The sequence below is a fragment of the Barbatula barbatula genome (genome assembly GCF_947034865.1).
Source record: "Barbatula barbatula genome assembly, chromosome: 22".
NCBI lineage: Eukaryota > Metazoa > Chordata > Actinopteri > Cypriniformes > Nemacheilidae > Barbatula > Barbatula barbatula.
Genome location: NC_136785.1, coordinates 1,785,623 through 1,805,644, shown reverse-complemented (window position 1 = coordinate 1,805,644; position 20,022 = coordinate 1,785,623). Strand labels below are relative to the sequence as shown.

Below are 20,022 nucleotides of genomic sequence, written 5' to 3'. Positions count from 1 at the left end.
TGTTTGTTTATTGTTGTTGCGAGAAAACAGCAGATTTCAAAATGTTTATATTGCGCTATAACTTGATAGTCCTATTACGTTCTGAGGTGACGGTGATTTCTGTTTAAAATGAGCTGAGGACCAAAATGCTACTTGATTCTAGGAGATGGATTGAATGGATTTTTGTTTGTGTCGTGTCTGTGAACTTCCTCTGTGATGGCTCTATCAATTCTATGCATTTGTGTTTGGAGTAGGTGTTGTTAAATAAATATTGGATGCTTTGAAAGTCGTTGCTTATTTATTTTTTGTGACTATGTAGTGGGTCAATTTTGCCAGATTATACTGATGCTGATGTGTTTTGTTTTCATAACATAATGACTGAGTGGTCTTGACAAGAGAACATAGTGGTGCATTTGTAGTGCGAAGAACATTTGCACATCTTTATATCAAAATGCATTTGATGTCAGTTAGTTATTGAAATATTGAGTATATTGACTGTATTACTGTAATTTATTCTGTATTTTGCCAGATTATGTTGATCCTGGGGTTGTGATGATGGGGCCCTTGAATATTGTTGCCCAGGGTACAGTGAAGTGTTAATCTGGCCCTGCACAAAACTAAAAGGAATTGAAGCTGAGAAACTCGTCTTGACTGGTTTTCACAATGCCAACTCTTTGATCATGCCTCTGAAAGCTGTTGAACCACACAGGTTTGTTTGTCAGAAATCATTAATTAATGAATGAGACATATGTGTCTGTGTTGTGTGGGTTGATTTCACACATAATATCTTTCTGAATAACACTGACTTAATGTTTTAGATTATTAAATTTTTAAGGTAAATCGAGTAAACTGGGGATAAAAACTGTTGGGATCATACGACTGCTCACAGGGCAAATACAGACTAATTTTTTGAATGAAACTGAATGAATGACAGAGCACAGTACAAAAGCAAACAAACGTTTTCAACATTAATTTATTCTTTCTCTTGATTGGTTTAATTGATTGGTTCCCTGCTTACAGCGTGTGTCTAAAGATGTCCCATCCATATCATATCAGCGAGCTTCTGCGGTGGTTTATTTAGCATATTTTGCTTTAAGTGAATGCTTGGCTGAAAAGATGTGTCTTTAATCTAGATTTAAATTGGGTGAGTGTGTCCGATCCTGAATAGTGTCGGGAAAGCTATTTCAGAGTTAAGGTGCTACGTATGAGAAAGCTTGACCCCCTTTGGTGGATTTAGTTATTCAAGGAGTTATCAAAAGTTTTGAGGTCTTAGAGAGCGTGATGGGTTGTAGTGTAATAGAAGCTCTGTTATGAAGGTAGGGTCTAACTGTTTATGGCTTTTTAAGTGAAAAAAAGAACTTTAAAGTCTATATACGATACTTAAATGGTAGCCAGTGAAGGGTTGATAACATTGGGGTTATGTGATCGTATTTTCTGGACCTGGTTAGAATGGACAAGCAGATTGACCATAAGACACTTGCAGGCAGGACTTCAAAGGACGTTTCATAGAAGTGGTTAAGAGGTATGCACGCAAACATTCAATATCAGTCTGTATTGTATATGGAAATATTAACAGCTAAAATGTGTTACCGGTTGCAAGTGAGGTTGCTATGTAGTTTCTATAATGTTCTGGGAGATTCTAGCCTGTTGATAAGGTATTTTGGTGGTTATAAGAGTGTTGCTATGCAGTTTGTGTTGAAGGAGAGACTGCGCGAGAACGGAGAGGGGGGAAATGACATCGGAGAGAAGATGGCGCCACAGCTTCCGGTGATATATCACTCAGAAAGAGTTTAAATCGTGTCAAGTCGGGTCATATTTATTAATTAGGGGGACACAATGACAGCCCGGGAAGAGTGAAAAACAATTATAATCACAGACAGCCATACAGATGTATTAAAATTGCAGAGTTAAAGATTTAAAACATATGAGAACATGGAGAATCAGACAGACAATATGTACAGTGACACCATTGACCACCAAATCCTCCTGTCGACCCTCAAGGTTATGGGTGTCTCTGGAATAGTCCAACAATGGTTCAGGTCCAACCTCTTAGGTAGGTCATTTAGATTATCCTGGAAGGGTGAGGACTCTGAGTCCCAAAATCTCGACACTGGGTTCCTCAGGGCTCAGTGCCTAGTCTGTTGATATTTCTTGTATGCATGACATGGCTAGGCTCTGTCATTCGGAAACATGGCTTTTCCTATCACTGCTATGCGGATGACACACAACTCCATTTCAGCCTGATGATCCGACTGTTTCAGAGCGACATCTCGCTCTGGATGAACCTGCAGCTAACCCTTGCAAGAACTTGACAGAACTCCTCGTAATCCCAGCTGACACAATGATCACAAGTTCTCCATTCAACTGGGTTCATCAAGCATCACATCTTCCAGAAAGGCAAGAAACCTGGGAGTGGTGATCAGCTTAACTTCACAGATCAGGTTGCCAGCACCATCCGGTCCTGTAGATTCGTCCTACAAGATTAGGAAAATTAGACCTTTTCTATCCGAGCATGCGTCACAAGTTCTTGTCCAGGCTCTTGTTCTGTCCAGACTGGACTACTGCAATGCGCTACTGGCTGGACTTCCAGCTTGCACAACCAAACATCTACAGATGATCCAGAATACCATGGCAAGAGTAGTCTTCAATGACCGACGAGATTAAACGTCACTACTCTCTTCATTAGGTTACATTGGCTCCCTGAAGTGGCTCGCATCAAATTCAAGACTCTGCTCCTGGCCTACAAGACCAACACTGGTTCAGCATCCCCTTATCTCCACTCGCAAATGCTGACATACTCGCCAGATCACTACGCTCTGCAAATGAACAATGTTATAGTGATCATAGTGATGTTAATGGTTTAATCCAAATTTGATTCTTGTTTCCTCATAATTAGTCTGTGAGACTTTACCTGTATTCTAAATATTACTTACAGCATGTTCTTTTTCTCTTATTAAACAACATATTGTTTGGATAAGCACAGCAAAGATAAGCAATAAACAACAATATTTAGTTTAGCATGTAGCTGTAATTCGTGTGTGGTTTCAGCGATGTGGTCTTCACTGCAGATGAATTAAGTGACACAGAAAGTAGAAGAACAACGGAGACAGCAGGAGGAGAAAACTGCCCCTGAAAACTCCATCTGATCAAAAAAGAAAGTTTTTCATCAACACAAAACTGCATGTTATCAACCTGATGTCATGTTGAGGTGCTTTGTTCATAAAGTCACAGATTCTGATGGTTAGGATTTGATGTGGATTCGATGGTTTAAAAAATTCTTGTTTCCCAGTTCTGGGACACAAGCCGATAGGTTACTTTGAAGAGCCCATCGAGTCTGCCAGGTATTTAGACACCTGGCCTCTCTCAGGTACTCTAGGTTGCTGTGGCCTAATGGTTAGAGCGTTGGGCTTGTTATCAGAAGGTTGCCGGTTCTAATCTCAGTGCCAGCAGGTCATGACTGAAGGGCCCTTGAGCAAGGCACCTTACCCCTGATTGCTCTGCAGTAATGTGCCACTGTAAGAAACTACTTGTAAGTCGCTTTGGATAAAAGCGTCTGCCAAATGAATAAATGTATATGTAAATGTAAACAGAAAGGGGTGACGATCTTGGGGCGTGCTCTGATGAGCTGGCACGCTTACAGTATCCAAGACAACACCTGCGATTTTAGCCCATGGTTGACTGACAAGGCTTAGCTAATAGTAATTGGGTAGTGTTCAATGCGGTCCAAGAACTGTTTGGTTACAAGCTTTCGTCCAAATATCTTTCTATTCGTTCAACCAAACAAAAAATATTTACGGAGTTGGAACAACTAGAGAGTGAGTAATTCATAACAGAATTTATTTTATTTTGTGGTGAACTATCCCTTAATCCAGGACTATGCCTCAGTTAAAGGGGTGGTTCAACAGTGTTTCATGCATTCTGACTTAAACGTGCCGACTTCTCATGCTCGACATTGATAACTTGTCAAAAAATGTATTGGGCACATGACGCTGTATTTCTGTGTTCAATACACACCGCCAAGGTTCGTGTAGGATGTGTTTGTTTGATCACTGCATTTTATAAGGAATGTAGTATAAACAGTGGATATAACATTACATTTCCATCACACGCTTGCAGTATTCGACCAATCACTACGCACTGGTTAACTGGTCAATCATAGCACAAACTTTTCAATGATCAAGATGCTGTTAGTTACTTGTACTCAAATTGCATGCTTGTAAAATGTGAATTTTCAACTATTGCTGAAGGAAACTGTAATTGAGCGCCGCTTGTACATGTGTTTCACAGGGATATATTCATGTAAGTCATCCTAACATCAGACCATAATGATGCTAAGAATTATTAATCCTTGAAAAACTCTAAAATATATTTTTTCAGAAATTTTGCCTTGGGAAGACACATTTCAGATAGACAAGATATTGGATATTGGATCCAGCATTCTGTGTGTAGATTTCCAGACATATCTATATAACTTAGACCTACTGATCAGAGATGGCAAAAGTACACACATCCCTTACTTAAGTAGAAGTACAGATACTCATGTTTAAAAATACTCTGGTAAAAGTTGAAGTACTGACTTAATTTAATTTTTTACTCAAGTAAAAGTAAAAAAGTATGTGCTCTAAAATATACTTAAGTAAAAAGTAGCCATTACTACTACCTGCTTTAGCCTGTATCCATGAACAACTGCTATAGAGAACACAGGCAGACAAAAGTGAGTTACATTGTTAATTATACTGAAATGCAAACAAGAGTGAAAGTATCATTATAATTCACACCTCACCTAGTTTACCAGATGACAGATTAATAGGCCTAGTGAAAATATTATAAATCATTACTGCTCAAATTGGCAACTTTCTAGATAATCCTATTCGCTGGCTTAAACAATTTGTGCTAAAGACTGAATATTAAAGTGTGTGCCAACGGCACGAACAGCACTAGCAACATCCCTTTAACAAAACTGAAAAAATTGGAGGGAAAAACTTAACAACAGATAACAGGCAAGCAAGAATTTTTAACACCGACAATTTCAAACATCTCCCGAATATATGGCCATGGGTGATTAGGAATGACTCACCTAAAAACCGATAAACCAACAGGCTTCTTGTTTAAAAACAGCGCGCATGACAACAAATAATACAGATTAAAGTAACAAGTCTGGTTTGAAAATGTAAGAAGTAGAAAGTACAGATATTTGGTTAAAAGTGTAATAAGTGAAAGTAAAAAGTTGTCGGAAAAATAAGTAGTGAAGTAAAGTACAGATACCAAAAAAATCTACTTAAGTACAGTAACGAAGTATTTGTACTTCGTTACTTACCATCTCTGCTACTGATATACTAAAATGATTCAATTTTATTTGGAGTATTACTTGTACACAATGCCCATTTTCGAGCCCTAAATGTTTCACTTCAAATAAGAATTGTATGATTTTTTAATAATATCAGTATTGTAACGCAAGATATTTGAAGTGTACCTCAAATATACTAGCAATAGTTCCACTTTGGCATGATCAAATAAACTTCAGTACCTTTAATAGGATCACAGCACTATTTCTGCACAATAAAATGCATTAAGTACCAATTTTGCAGACTTTTAGTAGGTCTATACCAATTTAGTATACCAAAAGTTCAATCGCAAGGTATTTTTATTAGGTATTTTATTTATTCTTATTCTTTCAAGAAAATCTACTAGCATTCTGTTTCCCAGTTTCATTAATCCCAGACCCCTAATACACGACAAAGGGTCCGTTTGAATCCCTGAGAACCTGCCTTTAACTGTGTCATCAAGACAAGAATAGTGGATCTTTAAGGAATGTCAAGAAATGTTCTGTCTAATATATTTTTACTAACATTTTCTTGGTCCAAACCATGTTTTATAGCTGTTTAATACTAAAACATTTTATATGACAAGTTCTTTGTTGGATTAAGAAGAAATAAAGGTTTAGGTCATACCTTTTTATTGAGTTATGCAAACATTCAAAAATTATTATAAAAAAGCAACACACAAAAACACTCTCTACTTTATTACATGTTGGGTTAGGCAGTGCACATTTTTGCTTTGCTTTTCTACTATGAATTCTTTAAAGTTGTGATGTGGAAAAATAGTAATTTCAGTAGAAATGGATTCAGTGAGTGTGGCATGTGTGGAAATCAGATAAGATTTCCCACATAAAATCTCTTTGAATAATATTTACATATAATGTCTTGAATGTTCCTGTAAGCAGATGTAAACGATGTTGTTATAAAGATTTCAAACATGTGAAGCATTTACTTATTCATCAAAACCCAAAATGGCATTTGAATAATTTGTGGATAATTGATACAGCGCTCTGGTCCGCAAAATGCAAAAAACTAAAACAATAAACAGGTTTGATTTAGTTAAGAAGTTGTTGTTTGTGTTCTTGTAGAATCTGAAGTTGTGCTGAATTCAGTGAAACAGAGCGTAGAAGATCAGTGGACACAGCAGGAGGAAAAAACTGCCCTTATAGACTCCATCTGATCAAAACACAAACTGGTTAACACAAAACTAACACCGTACAAATATTATATATTAAACTATATATCTTAACTAAAACATACAGTATATCGTTATAGCCACTTGAAAAATATCACTCTTAATGTAGTGTATCGTGTTTACCCTAACTAGAAGTGTTTGATGCATTGTAGAAAGTGTCAGGAAAGTCAATACATTTAAATATAAATTAGATCATGGAAAAGTGAAAGGAAATACCTGCGCCATTGCAAAGGTCTGTATCACAGCATCGGATAGAAGTTTTCCCTATTTCAGTATCTGCGGTTCCAGTAATACACGAAACGTCCGCCTTTGAACACAATTTAGCTGTTGTAGAACCTTCAAAAAGATAAAGATGCGTATGAATTCATACAGTATGGCAGTCTTCTCCAACATGGTGCTTGTTTGAAGTCTGTTGCCCAGCAAGCACATTCTAAACTCTAAAAAAATCAATAAACGTAGGGCACAATATGCTTTATTAATATGAAGGTATTTTTCGTATTCATTTTTTACAGTTGTTTTACCTGTGTTTAAAATGGTGCACTGCATTAAATTACATTTTTGCATTAACAGAAATATATGTAAATTAAAGGAAAATGTACTGATAATTTTCTACCAGCTACTTTATCCGTTTTGTTAAAGGATTTTTTTACAGTGTATAAATCAGTTTTAATTTTAATTGCGCCATTAAAACATTTACACAACAGGAAAAGTGACCGAAGATATTTCATCTTGTTTATGAAAGAAAAATATATAAACTAGATAAGTTTGTGCTTAAAACTAAATTGCAAATAAATATTACAGCAAGTTTTACAGTGAAGTTGCCCTTATCATATTTCACATTTCTTCTCCAGTTGTAACTGTTAACTGTCAGTACATTATAACGGTCAATGTCCACAATCAAACTGGATTTACCTTGAGAAGTTGTAACTGTTGCAGTTGTACATCTTGTAAATCCGGCACCACATGTCTCCACTTTTGCATCGCAAACACCATTCAGAACAGATGAGCACACATAACACTTGAGAGAGTGTCCTTGAGTGCAAAGAAAAGAGAGAGAAAAAAAAAGAGAGACTATCAGTAACTTCCTTATGTAAATCAAATAATATATCGATGCATGTTGAGTTTATTTTTACCTCCAGTGATGAGTATGAAGAGAAGTGCAATGGTGATGCGCAGATCCATGTTCAGTCAGGAGAGGAATGGACTGGTTTCAGTGTCTCTTTTATAACTGTTCAGAAAGGGGAGGGTTGCATATGCACAAAGTTTGTGCTGCCCCTTAAACTTTTTTTACAGTTGTCACTTTACAAATGCTTGATGCAAGGTTCTTTAACACCAGTTCTCAGCCCCCGTCTAAAGATTTTAGAAGTCTTCCTGTATAAATCACCTGTAGGGGGCATCAGTAAATTTGTTTTTTTACATTTACATTTATTAGACAACTTACAAGTAGTTTTTTACAATGTCACATTACTGCAGAGCAATCAGGGGTAAGGTGTCTTGCTCAAGGGCCCTTCAATCTTGACCTGCTGGGACTGAGATTTGAAGCAGCAACTTTCTTATCACAAGCCCAACGGTCTACCACTAGGCCACTAAACACTAACTACTAGACTGGGCATTTGAGATTCTCCTGTAATGTAATAGTAAAGATTATATTCTTTTTTCAACTCTACAGTAGTTCTTATTGACAATAAAGCATATCTACGTACAAAAAAATCTTTGTATTTACTCTGTCTATCTGGTGCATGTACGTATTTGTGTAGTAGGTTTTACAGTTTTTTCAACTGCTTACACACATATTTATTATTTGCTATAAGCATTTGTGTTTGGGAATGCAGTGAATACTGTACACAGTACGAAATATGTATATTATATTTTCCTGGAGGGACTCACAGCATAAATGTTCACATCATTAAGTTTGGGTATTTAACAAATTCTAATAGCATTATTGGCCAAAACCAAATTCATGATAGCCGTCTCTTGCTCTTCAGTGAACATGTGACCTTGCCCACCATGAAACCTTCGCTTTTCCACCATTCAGGAACAGTGTGCGTGTGTGCCATAAACTGTAACATAATATATTACTTTATTCAATTTATGGCCAGAATGCCTTCTTACAGTCGGCTGTACTGTTGAACAAATTGATACCTCACCAGACTGTGACCAATGCCGTGCACTGTAGTAAATGAACGCAAGGGTACTGCTGTAAATATATGTATTACAGCCTACTGTTTGTAATGCTGAAATAGCTATTACAGTATGTGTACATTAGAACATGTGTCCTTAACAGTAGATTATAAGAGCTGTTCTCATTTCTAAAGGTTTGAATTATAACCGCCACTGTAAATTGACTCAAATTAGGCTTGACTGTCTGTATAACCTCTCTCGTTGTTATACCGTGGTTTATCACATGATCAATGACTGTGGGCCTAATCTCATTCGAGACCACTCTTCTTGTTCCTCATCCTCCCCTTGCTCCCCTTCCAACTCTGCCTCATGCTCTGGCTCTCCCTTCACCCCCCCTTCCCCTGTCTGCATTGTTTGCATCAATTGTTCAAAAGCCAAAACTTGACCCATGACCTATTTATTGGCCTCTTCCAAAGTCATGATTGGTCGGTGTTAAGTAAAGCAGTGTGTGTTTGCACATTGATGAATGAATGTGGCATTTTGATTGGTTGTGTTTGAAAAAGGAAATCAATATAGTTCCTGTAAGATTTTTGTAGGTTCTTTGTAAAATGTGTTTTAGGACACTAAAATTAGTCAAAGTTCGGGAATTAGTGTATGCATGTGGTTCTGGTGTTTGAGTGTAAAATGTTTTTTTGCAAACCGTTGCCTGTTTCAGTTACAATCCCAGTCTGTGTTTCCCCTGTGTTTGTTAACTTTTATGTTACTTCCTGTTCTGTGCCATGTTTTGAAGTCCTTTGTAGTTTTAATTAGTTCCTCCAGTCAGTAACCATAGTAACCTACTTTCTGAACCTAACCTGGTCAGGAGCAGGTTTTATTCCACAAACCCGGGGTTTGTTACAATCTCCGCCCCCTTTTCAAATCACGAGTGGTGTTGAAATTGTCTACGCCGTTTGTGTTTTCATTCATTTCACTCAATCGCGCACAATTTTGTCACACAGGCATTAAAATGGTATGTCTGTTTATTCAGGAACCCGTAGATGAGGAAGCTGCGTTAATTCAGAGAGAGTTAATTACGTTGGGAGAGAATGGTGAAGCCCCGTTTGGATGTTTTATCAATAAAATATATCCAAAAGAGTGGAAAAGTGATGAATGTGTTTTGCAAAAAAAAACCTAATAAATCACGGCTGGTCTAAAACTTAATTTTGAAACAATTTCTAATTGAAACAGACTTTTTGATAATATCTTTACTTTATAAAATGGTTAAATTCTTACAGTGTAAAATAATACTTTATTTATTCTAAAAAGTGGAGGAGAGGGGGGTGCTCAGCTGTGAGGGGCATCCGAAATAATTTGATGTCTCGAACCGGCCCTGGTATGGAGTATCTCACGATCACATTTCATCAGTGTGAAGTTCTGCTGAATTCAATGGTAAATGATGTAGGAGAGGAAAGATCCGGAGAGGAAGAGGAGGTTCTGAGTGATGCTGTTAGCTCTGTTACGCACATTTCTCTCACTGTTATGCAGTTGTTCCTCGTGTTCATGCAGTTTCTCTTTTTTAATCAGTTTTTCCTCATCGTCCCGCGGATTGATCTCTTTAGTATCCAGATTCTCCTCACTGTCCAGCAAAATGTCCTCTTTACTATCCAGATTTCCCTCAATGTCCCACTGATCAGTATACAGGTTCTCCTCACTGTCATGCAGATTTATTTCAGTGTTACACAGATTTCCCCGACAGCATGCGACGTCCGTCAAATCGACTTGTGGTGCGGCATCACACATTAATTTAGAGGCACATCCTTTTAAAGTCTTTGACAGACCCCTATCAGTTTCTAATGTCAAGAGAAAAGTTGAGTCATAAATGATTGATGTGTGATTTTCATAAAGACTAAAACACTTGCACACATGGGCTTACTTAACAATGTATGTTTTAAACAAATAGTGTGATTACGAATGTAATCTATGATGTAAAGACATTCATCTATCGGAGAAAAACGTCTTTCTTACGTGTTGCTGTAATGCAGTGGTCTTCATTTCCCAAACAGTTTAATTTGTTAAAGCAACCGATTCCATCACAGCTGTAACATTGTTTTCCATTGGGTCTGTCGGAGGTGTAATCTGAAGAAACAAATCATATTCTTTTATCTTCAACGCGTCAGATTAATGCTAGCATATGTGCTTTATATCAAAGACAATACCTTGGACATCTAGGGTATTGCAGAGATAGTAGTTACAGCAACGCATGGATATTTTTGACCTTACATTGCCAAAGTTAATGGATCCGCTTGCACAGTCATGTGGCTTTACACATCCCTTAACTTTCTTGTTCATCACAGTGTTACCTAAAATATCTAACAAAACGTTTAATGCTTCACAAAAAACATGAATTTGAACAGATTGTGTGTCATTTTGTATTGATTTTGTTAAGTTAGGGACAGATTTTTCACGGAACTGTTTTAAGAATAACTGTGTTTTTTTATGCACGGATAATATGGCAAAATATTTCATGTCAGCATCGCAATCCGTTGTAAATAATATTTTATTTCACTGTTGAATCTCTCCCTTTTTAAATAAAGCAAGTGTGAGCCTCGAGCCTCTTGAATTTTGTCAATAAGCTGATCGATAAAGTTGTTGGATGTCATTTCTGTTCAAGTCAAGGCACAAAAAGAATGACGACACACGTACAACGACTTTCATACTGTACAAACTCTATATTCTGTACTCATATAGATGGATGTTGTTACACTTGCACATTTAGTTCCATAGGGACAAAACACCTGTTCACCTACACAATGACTAGTCACACTGTTACACTCGTAGCACGCAAGCGAGTGTCCTAAAAGAAAACAGAATAAGGAAGAAACATTAAATTAACTAACTTAAAAAAAATGTAATACACTTTTGTGTTTTGTACTGTACCTCCAGTGAAAAGAGTAAAAAGAACAATGAAGATATTCAGATCCATATTTGGTCAGTAAGACGGTGATTAAAAAGACAAGCCCCTTCAAAGCCTTTCTTATAGCAGATCAAAAGAGAAAGAGAACGTGGCCCACCCACTTCAGTTCCCTTTCTCTGAAATGAAAACAATTCATGTTTGGACGTTTACATTTTGCTTGTGTGTACTGTAAACACAAATGTTCACATAACTAAATAGATAACGTTAACTTAATATTTCAAGTTTCCACAACACACCTTTTGATTATTTTGATCCCTTGTCCTTTGTTGTTAGTTTAAAGGTTATTCGACACAACTGTGCTCTTCTTGCTCATTGTGAGTTGCATACAGTATGTCAGGTGTTTGGTTAATTCATAAAAGACTAATAAATCAATATAATGAAAGAAACAAAAACAATTGTCAACATTATATTTAAAATGTTATCTCACATTGGCAATGGCGCCGGAGCATGGCGACATGGTGCTGCTCTGGTTACTTTGGCTGATAATTGTTTGTCTGAATGTGGATCGTGTGGATTGTCTTGTAAAATATGAGAGACTGGAATTACTGCATATTCGGGACACTGTGCAGCAGTCTCCCCCAAGACTGCTGTACTCATCAAGTGACTTTGAAACCACATCGATATCGCCGTCCGAGGGTGCCTCTGCACGTAACCAACCACCCCGGAAGCGAGGGAGAAGAGCCGGGGCTCTCGTGCGTCTACGGAGGCGCAAACACCGGTGCCCACTGCCCAGCATAATCCTGTCTAACGTCCGATCGCTAGCTAACAAGACGGACGAGCTGTCCCTCCGAATTAGCTCCAGACGTGACGTGGCGGACTGCTCTGTGATGTGTTTCACAGAAACATGGCTTCACGAGGGAGTGCCAGACTCCGCAATACTACCAGCCGGCTTTTCACTGTTTCGGGCGGACCGTACAGCGGACTCGCAAAAACAGAAGGGCGGCGGGGTCTCTTTCCTGGTGAATGAAAGATGGTGTACCAACACTACAACAATACATCGGTCATGCTCGCCTGAACTAGAGGCCCTCACAATACAATGTCGGCCCTTCTATTTGCCGAGGGAATTCGCCTCCATTATCCTGGTGGCTGTATATATCCCCCCGCAGACCGTAGCCACAACTGCAATGCAGCAACTGGCTGCCCAGGTCACGGAGATTGAAAGAGCGCACCCGGACTCGGTACTTCTGTTAATGGGGGACTTCAACCATGTCAACCTCAACAAATCACTCCCTAGATACAAACGACAGATTCACCTTGCCACGAGAGGTGAGAAAACACTGGACCAATGTTACTGCACTATTCCACAGGCGTTCCGTGCTGTGGCACGGGCGCCTCTAGGTAAGTCCGACCATAATATGATCTTTTTAATGCCTCAGTACCGTCAACAATTAAAAACTGTTAAACGATCCATAAGGACAGTAAGACAATGGACGCCCGCTGCTGCAGGAATGCTAAGTGACTGTATGGAACAAACGGACTGGAATGTTTTTAGGGCAGCATGCGATGGTTTAGATGAATTCACTGACACAGTCACCTCCTATATCAACTTTGTAGAGAACTCATGCATAACGTCAAAGCCTGTGGTTGTTTTTAGTAATAATAAGCCATGGTTCAATAAAGAGATTAAACAATTATGCACAGAAAAAAATCGTGCATTTAAAAGTGGTGACAAAGATCTATATAGAGTTGCTAGATTTGAATTTGAACGTGCTGTGAAGAAAGCAAAGGCTAGATACAGAGATAATCTAGAAGATAAATTAAAAGCTAAAGATACTAGAGGGGTATGGCAGGGACTACAGAGGATAACTGGGTACAAGACTAAACAGGCACCTCAAGACATAGACCCCCAGCTTCCAGATAAGCTTAATGAATTTTGCTGCAGATTTGATTGCCCCCAGCTTGACACAGCCCCTGCACCTAGAACAGACCCTGTTACCCCACCATTTGTGATTAGGGAACATGAAGTCAAAGCCCTGCTCCGCAAACGGAATGTGAGGAAGGCAGCAGGGCCAGACGGTGTGTCTGCTTTTACTCTCAAGAACTGTGCCCATCAACTCGCCTCTGTCTTCACAGATATTTTTAACTGGTCTCTTTGTGAGTGCCAAGTCCCTGCATGTTTTAAATCTGCTGTAATCATCCCTGTACCTAAGAAATCAAATATTAGTTGTTTGAACGATTACAGGCCTGTTGCTCTGACCTCCATTGCAATGAAGGTTTTTGAACGGCTTGTCTGTAAACAATTAGCCAGTGTTGAGATGGACAGCTATCAGTTTGCCTACCGTGCTAACAGGTCTGTAGAGGATGCTGTATCCTTATGCCTCCACAGCATCCTGCAGCACCTAGAGGCCCCAGCTACATATGCAAGAGTTTTATTTATAGATTACAGTTCTGCTTTTAATACTATTATACCCATTACATTATTTGCTAAACTCCAGCTGATGGGAATCAATCAATCCCTCTGTCACTGGATCTTAAACTTTTTATTAGACAGGAGGCAGGTTGTGAAAATGGGCAACCTGTTATCCAAACCCAGGACCATCAACACTGGGGCCCCACAGGGGTGTGTACTCTCTCCTCTGCTTTATTCTCTCTATACCAATGACTGTATGTCCCATTCTGACAATGTGAAAATCCTTAAATATGCTGATGACACAACAGTTGTAGGTCTGATCAGTAACAACTGCGAGTCAGACTACAGATCTGAGGTGGCAGCCTTGGAGGTATGGGGTAAGAGGAATAACCTATTTTTAAATGTCAACAAGACAAAGGAACTAATCATAGATTTTAGGAAAAGTAGGTTAGTGCACTCCCCTCTGATCATCGACGACCAGGCAGTGGAGAGAGTGTCCAATTTTAAATTCCTTGGCACCACCATATGTCAGTCCCTGAAGTGGGAGGTTAACACCAACCTCATCATAAGTAAAGCCCACCAGAGGCTTCACTTTCTGCGCCAGCTCAGGAAGTTTGGTGTAGCTAGGGATGCAATGCTCCAATTTTACAGAGCTACAGTGGAAAGTGTGCTAGCCTTCTCGATCACTGTCTGGTACGGCAACTCCACCTCTTTAGAGAGGAAACAGTTGGAGAAGGTGGTGCATTCAGCATCCAAAATCATTGGACTTGCAATCCCATCAGTAGCCTCTATCTACGCCACTCGGGCCAGCCATAAAGCCCGGAAAATACTGGATGATCCCTCGCACCCTGCCAGGTACCTCTTCAAACTACTGCCCTCTGGTAGGAGAGTCCAAAGCCTTGGGGGTAAAAAATCCCGGTTCTGTAATAGTACTTACCCTGCCACTATTAGGTTCCTGAATGCTTCTAAACGACCTCTTTCAAAAGCACTTTACTGAACTGCACAAGACACTTTATTGGGTAGTTAAAAGTAGCACAAGTTTTTTTTACAGTCTTGTATTGGTTTGAATGATTGTCTATGTGAGGGTTTTTTTTTAATGTACTGTATGTTATGTGTATGTTTATGTATTGCCTTTTTAACTGGAGTGGCACTAAGACAAATTCCAATCAACTGTTGTTGATATGGCAATAAATTACTTACTTACTTACTTACTTACTTATTAACGAAAAAGAATGTTGTTGAAGTTGGAGGTCTTGACACAATTATAAAGAAAGAAAACCACAGAAGGTTGTTGTGGCTGCTCTTTCCTCCTATTGTGCTGTACTTTCCTTGAAGTGTTGTTGTGAGAATGGCAACTTTATAAAAGCCGGACGTCATACCAACAAATCATTTTATCACTTAACAACAACCTTTTTTTTTACCTTTTTTTATTACTTAAATATATACTTTTGTCTTCTAGCATAGAAAGAACCTTATGATTTAGTCTTGACACACACAAGATCTAGATCTGAGCAAAACCTAATGAAGCCTGTGATGCTTCATTAGAGGATCAATAACAGATATAATATTATGTATTTTGATGGTTTTGCTATCAGTAAGGTAAATCAATGAGCACTGTCAATGATCCACAGAGTTTAAAGGGACAGTTCACCCAATACTGAAAATACACGCTGCGTCCCAATTCGCTATACTATCCTTCCTATTTGAAAACAGAATTAGTATGTCCCAAATCGTAGTATGTTAAAAAGTGTATTCTATACATCCCCAAATGTCTACTTCCGGTAGAAATTCGAAGTGCAGAATGATAGGAATTATGATTCATTTGAGTGATTAGAAAAAAAAGACTAACTCTTCTCTCAACAGGTAGTGGTCTAGCTTTTGTTGAAACTGGTAACTTGTATTAGCTCCTATCGTACTATTGCTCTTTTATGACGCATATTGCTCCCTGAACTCTTTGCAAATCGCTTTGGATAAAAGAGTCTGCTAAATGACTAAATGTAAATGTACTGTATTTGTTGATACATAGTACAAAATATTCAACGAAACACAGTAGTGCTAAAGTACAAAATAAGGGCAACATTTAAAGAGTAAATTATAATGTTAAAACAAGTAACAGTCAAGTAAAGAATGTATACAGTATACACAAATACAATTCAAGTAAGTCTAAAACACAATGCCAATGTTAATTTTTCTGTTAGATTTCACCATCAGCATCAGCATCGGGCATTATTTTAATATTTTCCTAAGAATCTTCACATTGTGTCCATTTCTGTTCTTGTTGAAATGTGGTGTACTGTATGTGTGTCATGATGAGAAACGTGCGTGGATATCACTAAAGCATGTGATTTCACCGTATCACCTTTTGCTGAAAAAGATTTTGGTTTGTACTTTGATAAGTAACAATTTAATAATATAATGGATTTTTGGATAATTTGGTATACAGCTTTTGGTGTATTACAGTAAAACCAAGTCAACACACAAACCTGATTAAGTGAAGGATTTTGAAATGTGTTTTCTGTTGTTGCAGTTGTTGGTTGTGGCCTTGTAGAGTTGAAGAAAAAGATGAAGAACAGTGGACACATGAGGAGGAGAAAACTCCTTTAATATTTGATCTGGGTGCAACATAGTCTCATTGTAATACGAAAGTCACAAACTGTAATCTATCGATTTGAGTTCATGAGAATTTCCCTTTATTTCACTGTGTCAATCTTTCACATAAACGCAATCTGAAGGGAATACATATCTTTATTTGGAGGTTGCTCATTCGTGTGAATTCGTCCAATCTCAATAAATGATGATTTGATTTGGCCCCATGTGTCATGAACTGCCATGAGACTAGATGCTTAGGGTTTAGAGTGGATTTTGTGTTATGAATACATCTGGAGGTCTTGACACAGTTTTGAAGGAAGGTGTTACCACAGAAGATTGTTGCGGCTGCTCTTTCTTTCCAGCGAACATCACTGTTCTTTAAGTGTTGTTTGTGAGAATTGAAACTCTGTTTCTATATACATATTTAGGTAAATATGACTTAAATGTGCAAACAAATTGTAATTTTTTGGAACCAAATATCTCATTTAGGAACCAAACTCTTCATATATACTGTATACAGTATATACCTTTCTCGCTACACCTGATCTAGTGTTGCTATCATTTGCTAACATTGTGAACTTGCATTGTAAAATGTCTGGCCAGGTCAGATTTAAGACAGCCCTTTGAGGATAAAGGATCACAAGTGTGAATGCATTCAAGGATGTGCTACTATCAGCAACTAAAGGCTAAAATACACTACAAGACTTTTGCCCAGATTCCAGTCTGGACTTGTTGCAGAAATTCTGCAGATTTGATAGTGTGTTTCTATCTGAAACTTTCAAAATGATGCAAGTGTATGATGTCTAGTTAAAAGTCTTGTAGTGTATTCCAGCCATGAGAAACATGAAGTCCAGTGCAGCTGATTTATTCCTCATGTCCCTGATGTTGTGCTTTAAGATTCTGTTGATACCAAAAGTCAGGTCCCGTGTTACTGTGGGCACCAATATTGAGGTTCCTCGGTCACAAAAGCTTATAAATTGAACAGAACGATAATTTTAGAAAATCTAAAAATGGTAAAAGTTTTCTACGCACTTTAGGTTTAGGGATTGGGTTAGGGGATAAAATATACAGTATGTACAGTATACAACTCTTTACGCCTGGACTGTACCCATGGAGATAATAAAACATATGTGTGTGTGCGTGTGCGTGCGTGTGTGTTAAAAGTTCTTTGTTTGTTCTGGAGTTACTTACATCTTCTTCCAAGTAGATGAAAACACTCTTGAATTCACCATGTTGCCTGTGTGTATGAAAAAGACAACCTGCTGCCATCTGCTGGTGGAGTCAGCATATACAGTTAACCACTCCAATACCGTAGACTACATGTAAACTGATTTAGTGAACAACAGAAATGAAAAAAAAACCTTTATTTGTAACTCATCCTGCACCATTAAATCATACTAAATTACTGCTTTAAAATAAATGAGATAGAAGTGACTTACATTGAAAAAGTCAAGCCATAATAATGCTCAGCTTTGAAATATTATAGACCTTTAAATGATCCTTACTCTTTTAAAAATACTTTTTCATTGTTTATTGATAATCAGTTTTGCAAAGAGAAAACACATTCTACAGGATCTCACACACAATGTCATAGATCCGGCATTGTGTGTGTGAAATATTGCTTAGCAGTAAAACACCCGTTTCAAATATTTTGTAAATACAAATAATTATAAATAATTTGTTTCTACTAGTTTAAAACATTTTGCAGTAATATTAAAGTATACATTGGGGAAAACAGCAATTATAAGCAATACACAACCATAGTAAAGCGTTGCGATGTATATATAATGGTTCTTGGTTGTGGTCTTGTAGAATCTGAAGTTGTGCTGAATTCAGTGACAAAGTAAGTAGAAGAACAGTGGACACACGAGGAGGAGAAAACTGCCCCTATAAACTCCATCTATAACAAAAAGTGATTTATTAAAACAAAACTAACATCAACTTGAACAGAACAGCAGGAGGAAATTAGGTTGCGTAAGAGAAATACATGTCAATATCGTTTTTTTCATGTATATTCAACTCTAACCTTTCAAAAACCCTCCAGAAGCTAGAGAGGATATTTTCCCAGAAGATGAAAGAATAACAATTAACAATACCGATCATCCTTTTCAAAAGTTTACATTTGCTCTTAAAGGGATAGTTCAGCCACCCTCATGTACCCTCATGTCTTTTGAAACCTGTATATGACTCTTTCTTGAATGCAAAAGAAGCTTTGAGATGTCAATGTTGAGAGGTTTCATCAGGATCTTAATTTTTTTATTTTAGGGTGAACTATACATCTATAATGTATTGTGTTGCCTTCTTGAGCATCCGTAAATGTTTCGTAATAATTGTGTTTCTCAATGTGAAAAGACAGATCGTACAGCCGCTGTTGGAAAAGGGCTGAAATATGCATTTGTCTGATTTTTCTGAAGATCAATAAACGTTTTAATGGCTCAAGACAAACAAGAGACTCATGAACAAAAACAAAAAGATGTAGATCTCCAAGGTACATAGTGTACCACGGGTCTGTTGAATGCTTCAATCTGATTGGTTGACAAACATTCTATGGGTATGCATTAACTTTTAGTAAATTCACACATATCACACATAGTAAATTCGAAATATGAACAAGTGTCCATGCCATTTAAAGAACCAGAATCATCTTCTTTTTGTACAAGGAACAGAAAAAAATTATATTGTGTATAAAGTTATAAGAGACAACAATAAATAACCTGATGTATTTCAGGGTTTTCTGTACAACTGTTTTTTTTCCACTTATAACTAGGTGCATAAGGTTGTTTATGAGTATGTATTTTGTTTGACACATTTCAGGGTTTTTTTCCTTCAATATCCTGCCATGTCAAACTTTAAATAAAACTAAACTAGACTAAACCGACACAAATTTGAGTGGTGTAGGAGCCAAACTGTGTTAAGGTGTGCTATTTCTATTTTAGCCACTGAGTGGCGCTGTCAACACGCTGGTGCATTTTGTATTTAAGTGACCCAGCTACTGTTGTAAGGCAGGTGTTTGACCCTGAAGGGCAAAAAGTTTTTTTTTACCGCAAAGGCAAAGCGAAACAACGCAAGTAATCCATTGACACCATAAGCTAAAAAACAATAAAACAAATTAAAATAATAAATGGACATCTTAAGCTTTACATGTTTGTATGTACATTGGATATAATGGGAATATGATTAGATTAGATTAGATTCAACTTTATTGTCATTACACATATACTAGTACAGTGTAACGAAATGTAGTGTATGCACGATGGTGTAGAGGCAATAAACTATAGTGATGCAAATGAGAAATGGTCTGTTCGTTCTATATAGAAATGAAACAAAGAAGCAAACAACAGTACAAGAGGAAAGTGCGTACAGCTAAAATCCCGGGATCAAACAACTCAGTTGCTTAAAGACTTAGCCCCTACAATATAAAAAGGTTATACGTTTGTTTTTCAGAAACAAGTTTTTAATTAAGTCAAGTATAATTAGCTCCATAGTTTAAAAAAAACATCATATAAAAACACATTTA

At 37.6% G+C, this 20,022-nt stretch overlaps 2 protein-coding genes across 5 annotated transcripts; both read right to left on the bottom strand.

Annotated features, from left to right (window-relative positions):
* Nucleotides 1-5,853: 5,853 nt before the first annotated feature.
* Nucleotides 5,854-7,786, bottom strand: LOC306911628 (uncharacterized protein). Its single transcript, XM_079487097.1, has 4 exons — nucleotides 7,626-7,786; nucleotides 7,405-7,524; nucleotides 6,709-6,828; nucleotides 5,854-6,473 (listed from the first exon to the last, which is right to left on the bottom strand). Exons 1-4 carry the CDS (start codon nucleotides 7,672-7,674, stop codon nucleotides 6,406-6,408), a joined length of 357 nt encoding a protein of 118 aa, XP_079343223.1. The 5' UTR covers nucleotides 7,675-7,786; the 3' UTR covers nucleotides 5,854-6,405.
* A 1,830-nt stretch (nucleotides 7,787-9,616) lies between these two features.
* LOC306911023 (urokinase plasminogen activator surface receptor-like) lies at nucleotides 9,617-11,684 on the bottom strand. Of its 4 annotated transcripts, none has more exons than XM_079486032.1 (5): nucleotides 11,530-11,684; nucleotides 11,396-11,446; nucleotides 10,809-10,961; nucleotides 10,618-10,728; nucleotides 9,617-10,442 (listed from the first exon to the last, which is right to left on the bottom strand). In XM_079486032.1, exons 1-5 carry the CDS (start codon nucleotides 11,573-11,575, stop codon nucleotides 10,036-10,038), a joined length of 768 nt encoding a protein of 255 aa, XP_079342158.1. In that variant the 5' UTR covers nucleotides 11,576-11,684; the 3' UTR covers nucleotides 9,617-10,035. The 4 variants fall into 4 exon arrangements, with proteins under 4 accessions (XP_079342158.1, XP_079342160.1, XP_079342161.1 ...); XM_079486035.1 differs by having other exon boundaries at nucleotides 9,618-10,442; nucleotides 11,400-11,446; XM_079486033.1 differs by having other exon boundaries at nucleotides 9,618-10,442; nucleotides 10,809-10,952; nucleotides 11,400-11,446; nucleotides 11,530-11,598.
* Between the last annotated feature and the right edge of the window lie 8,338 nt (nucleotides 11,685-20,022).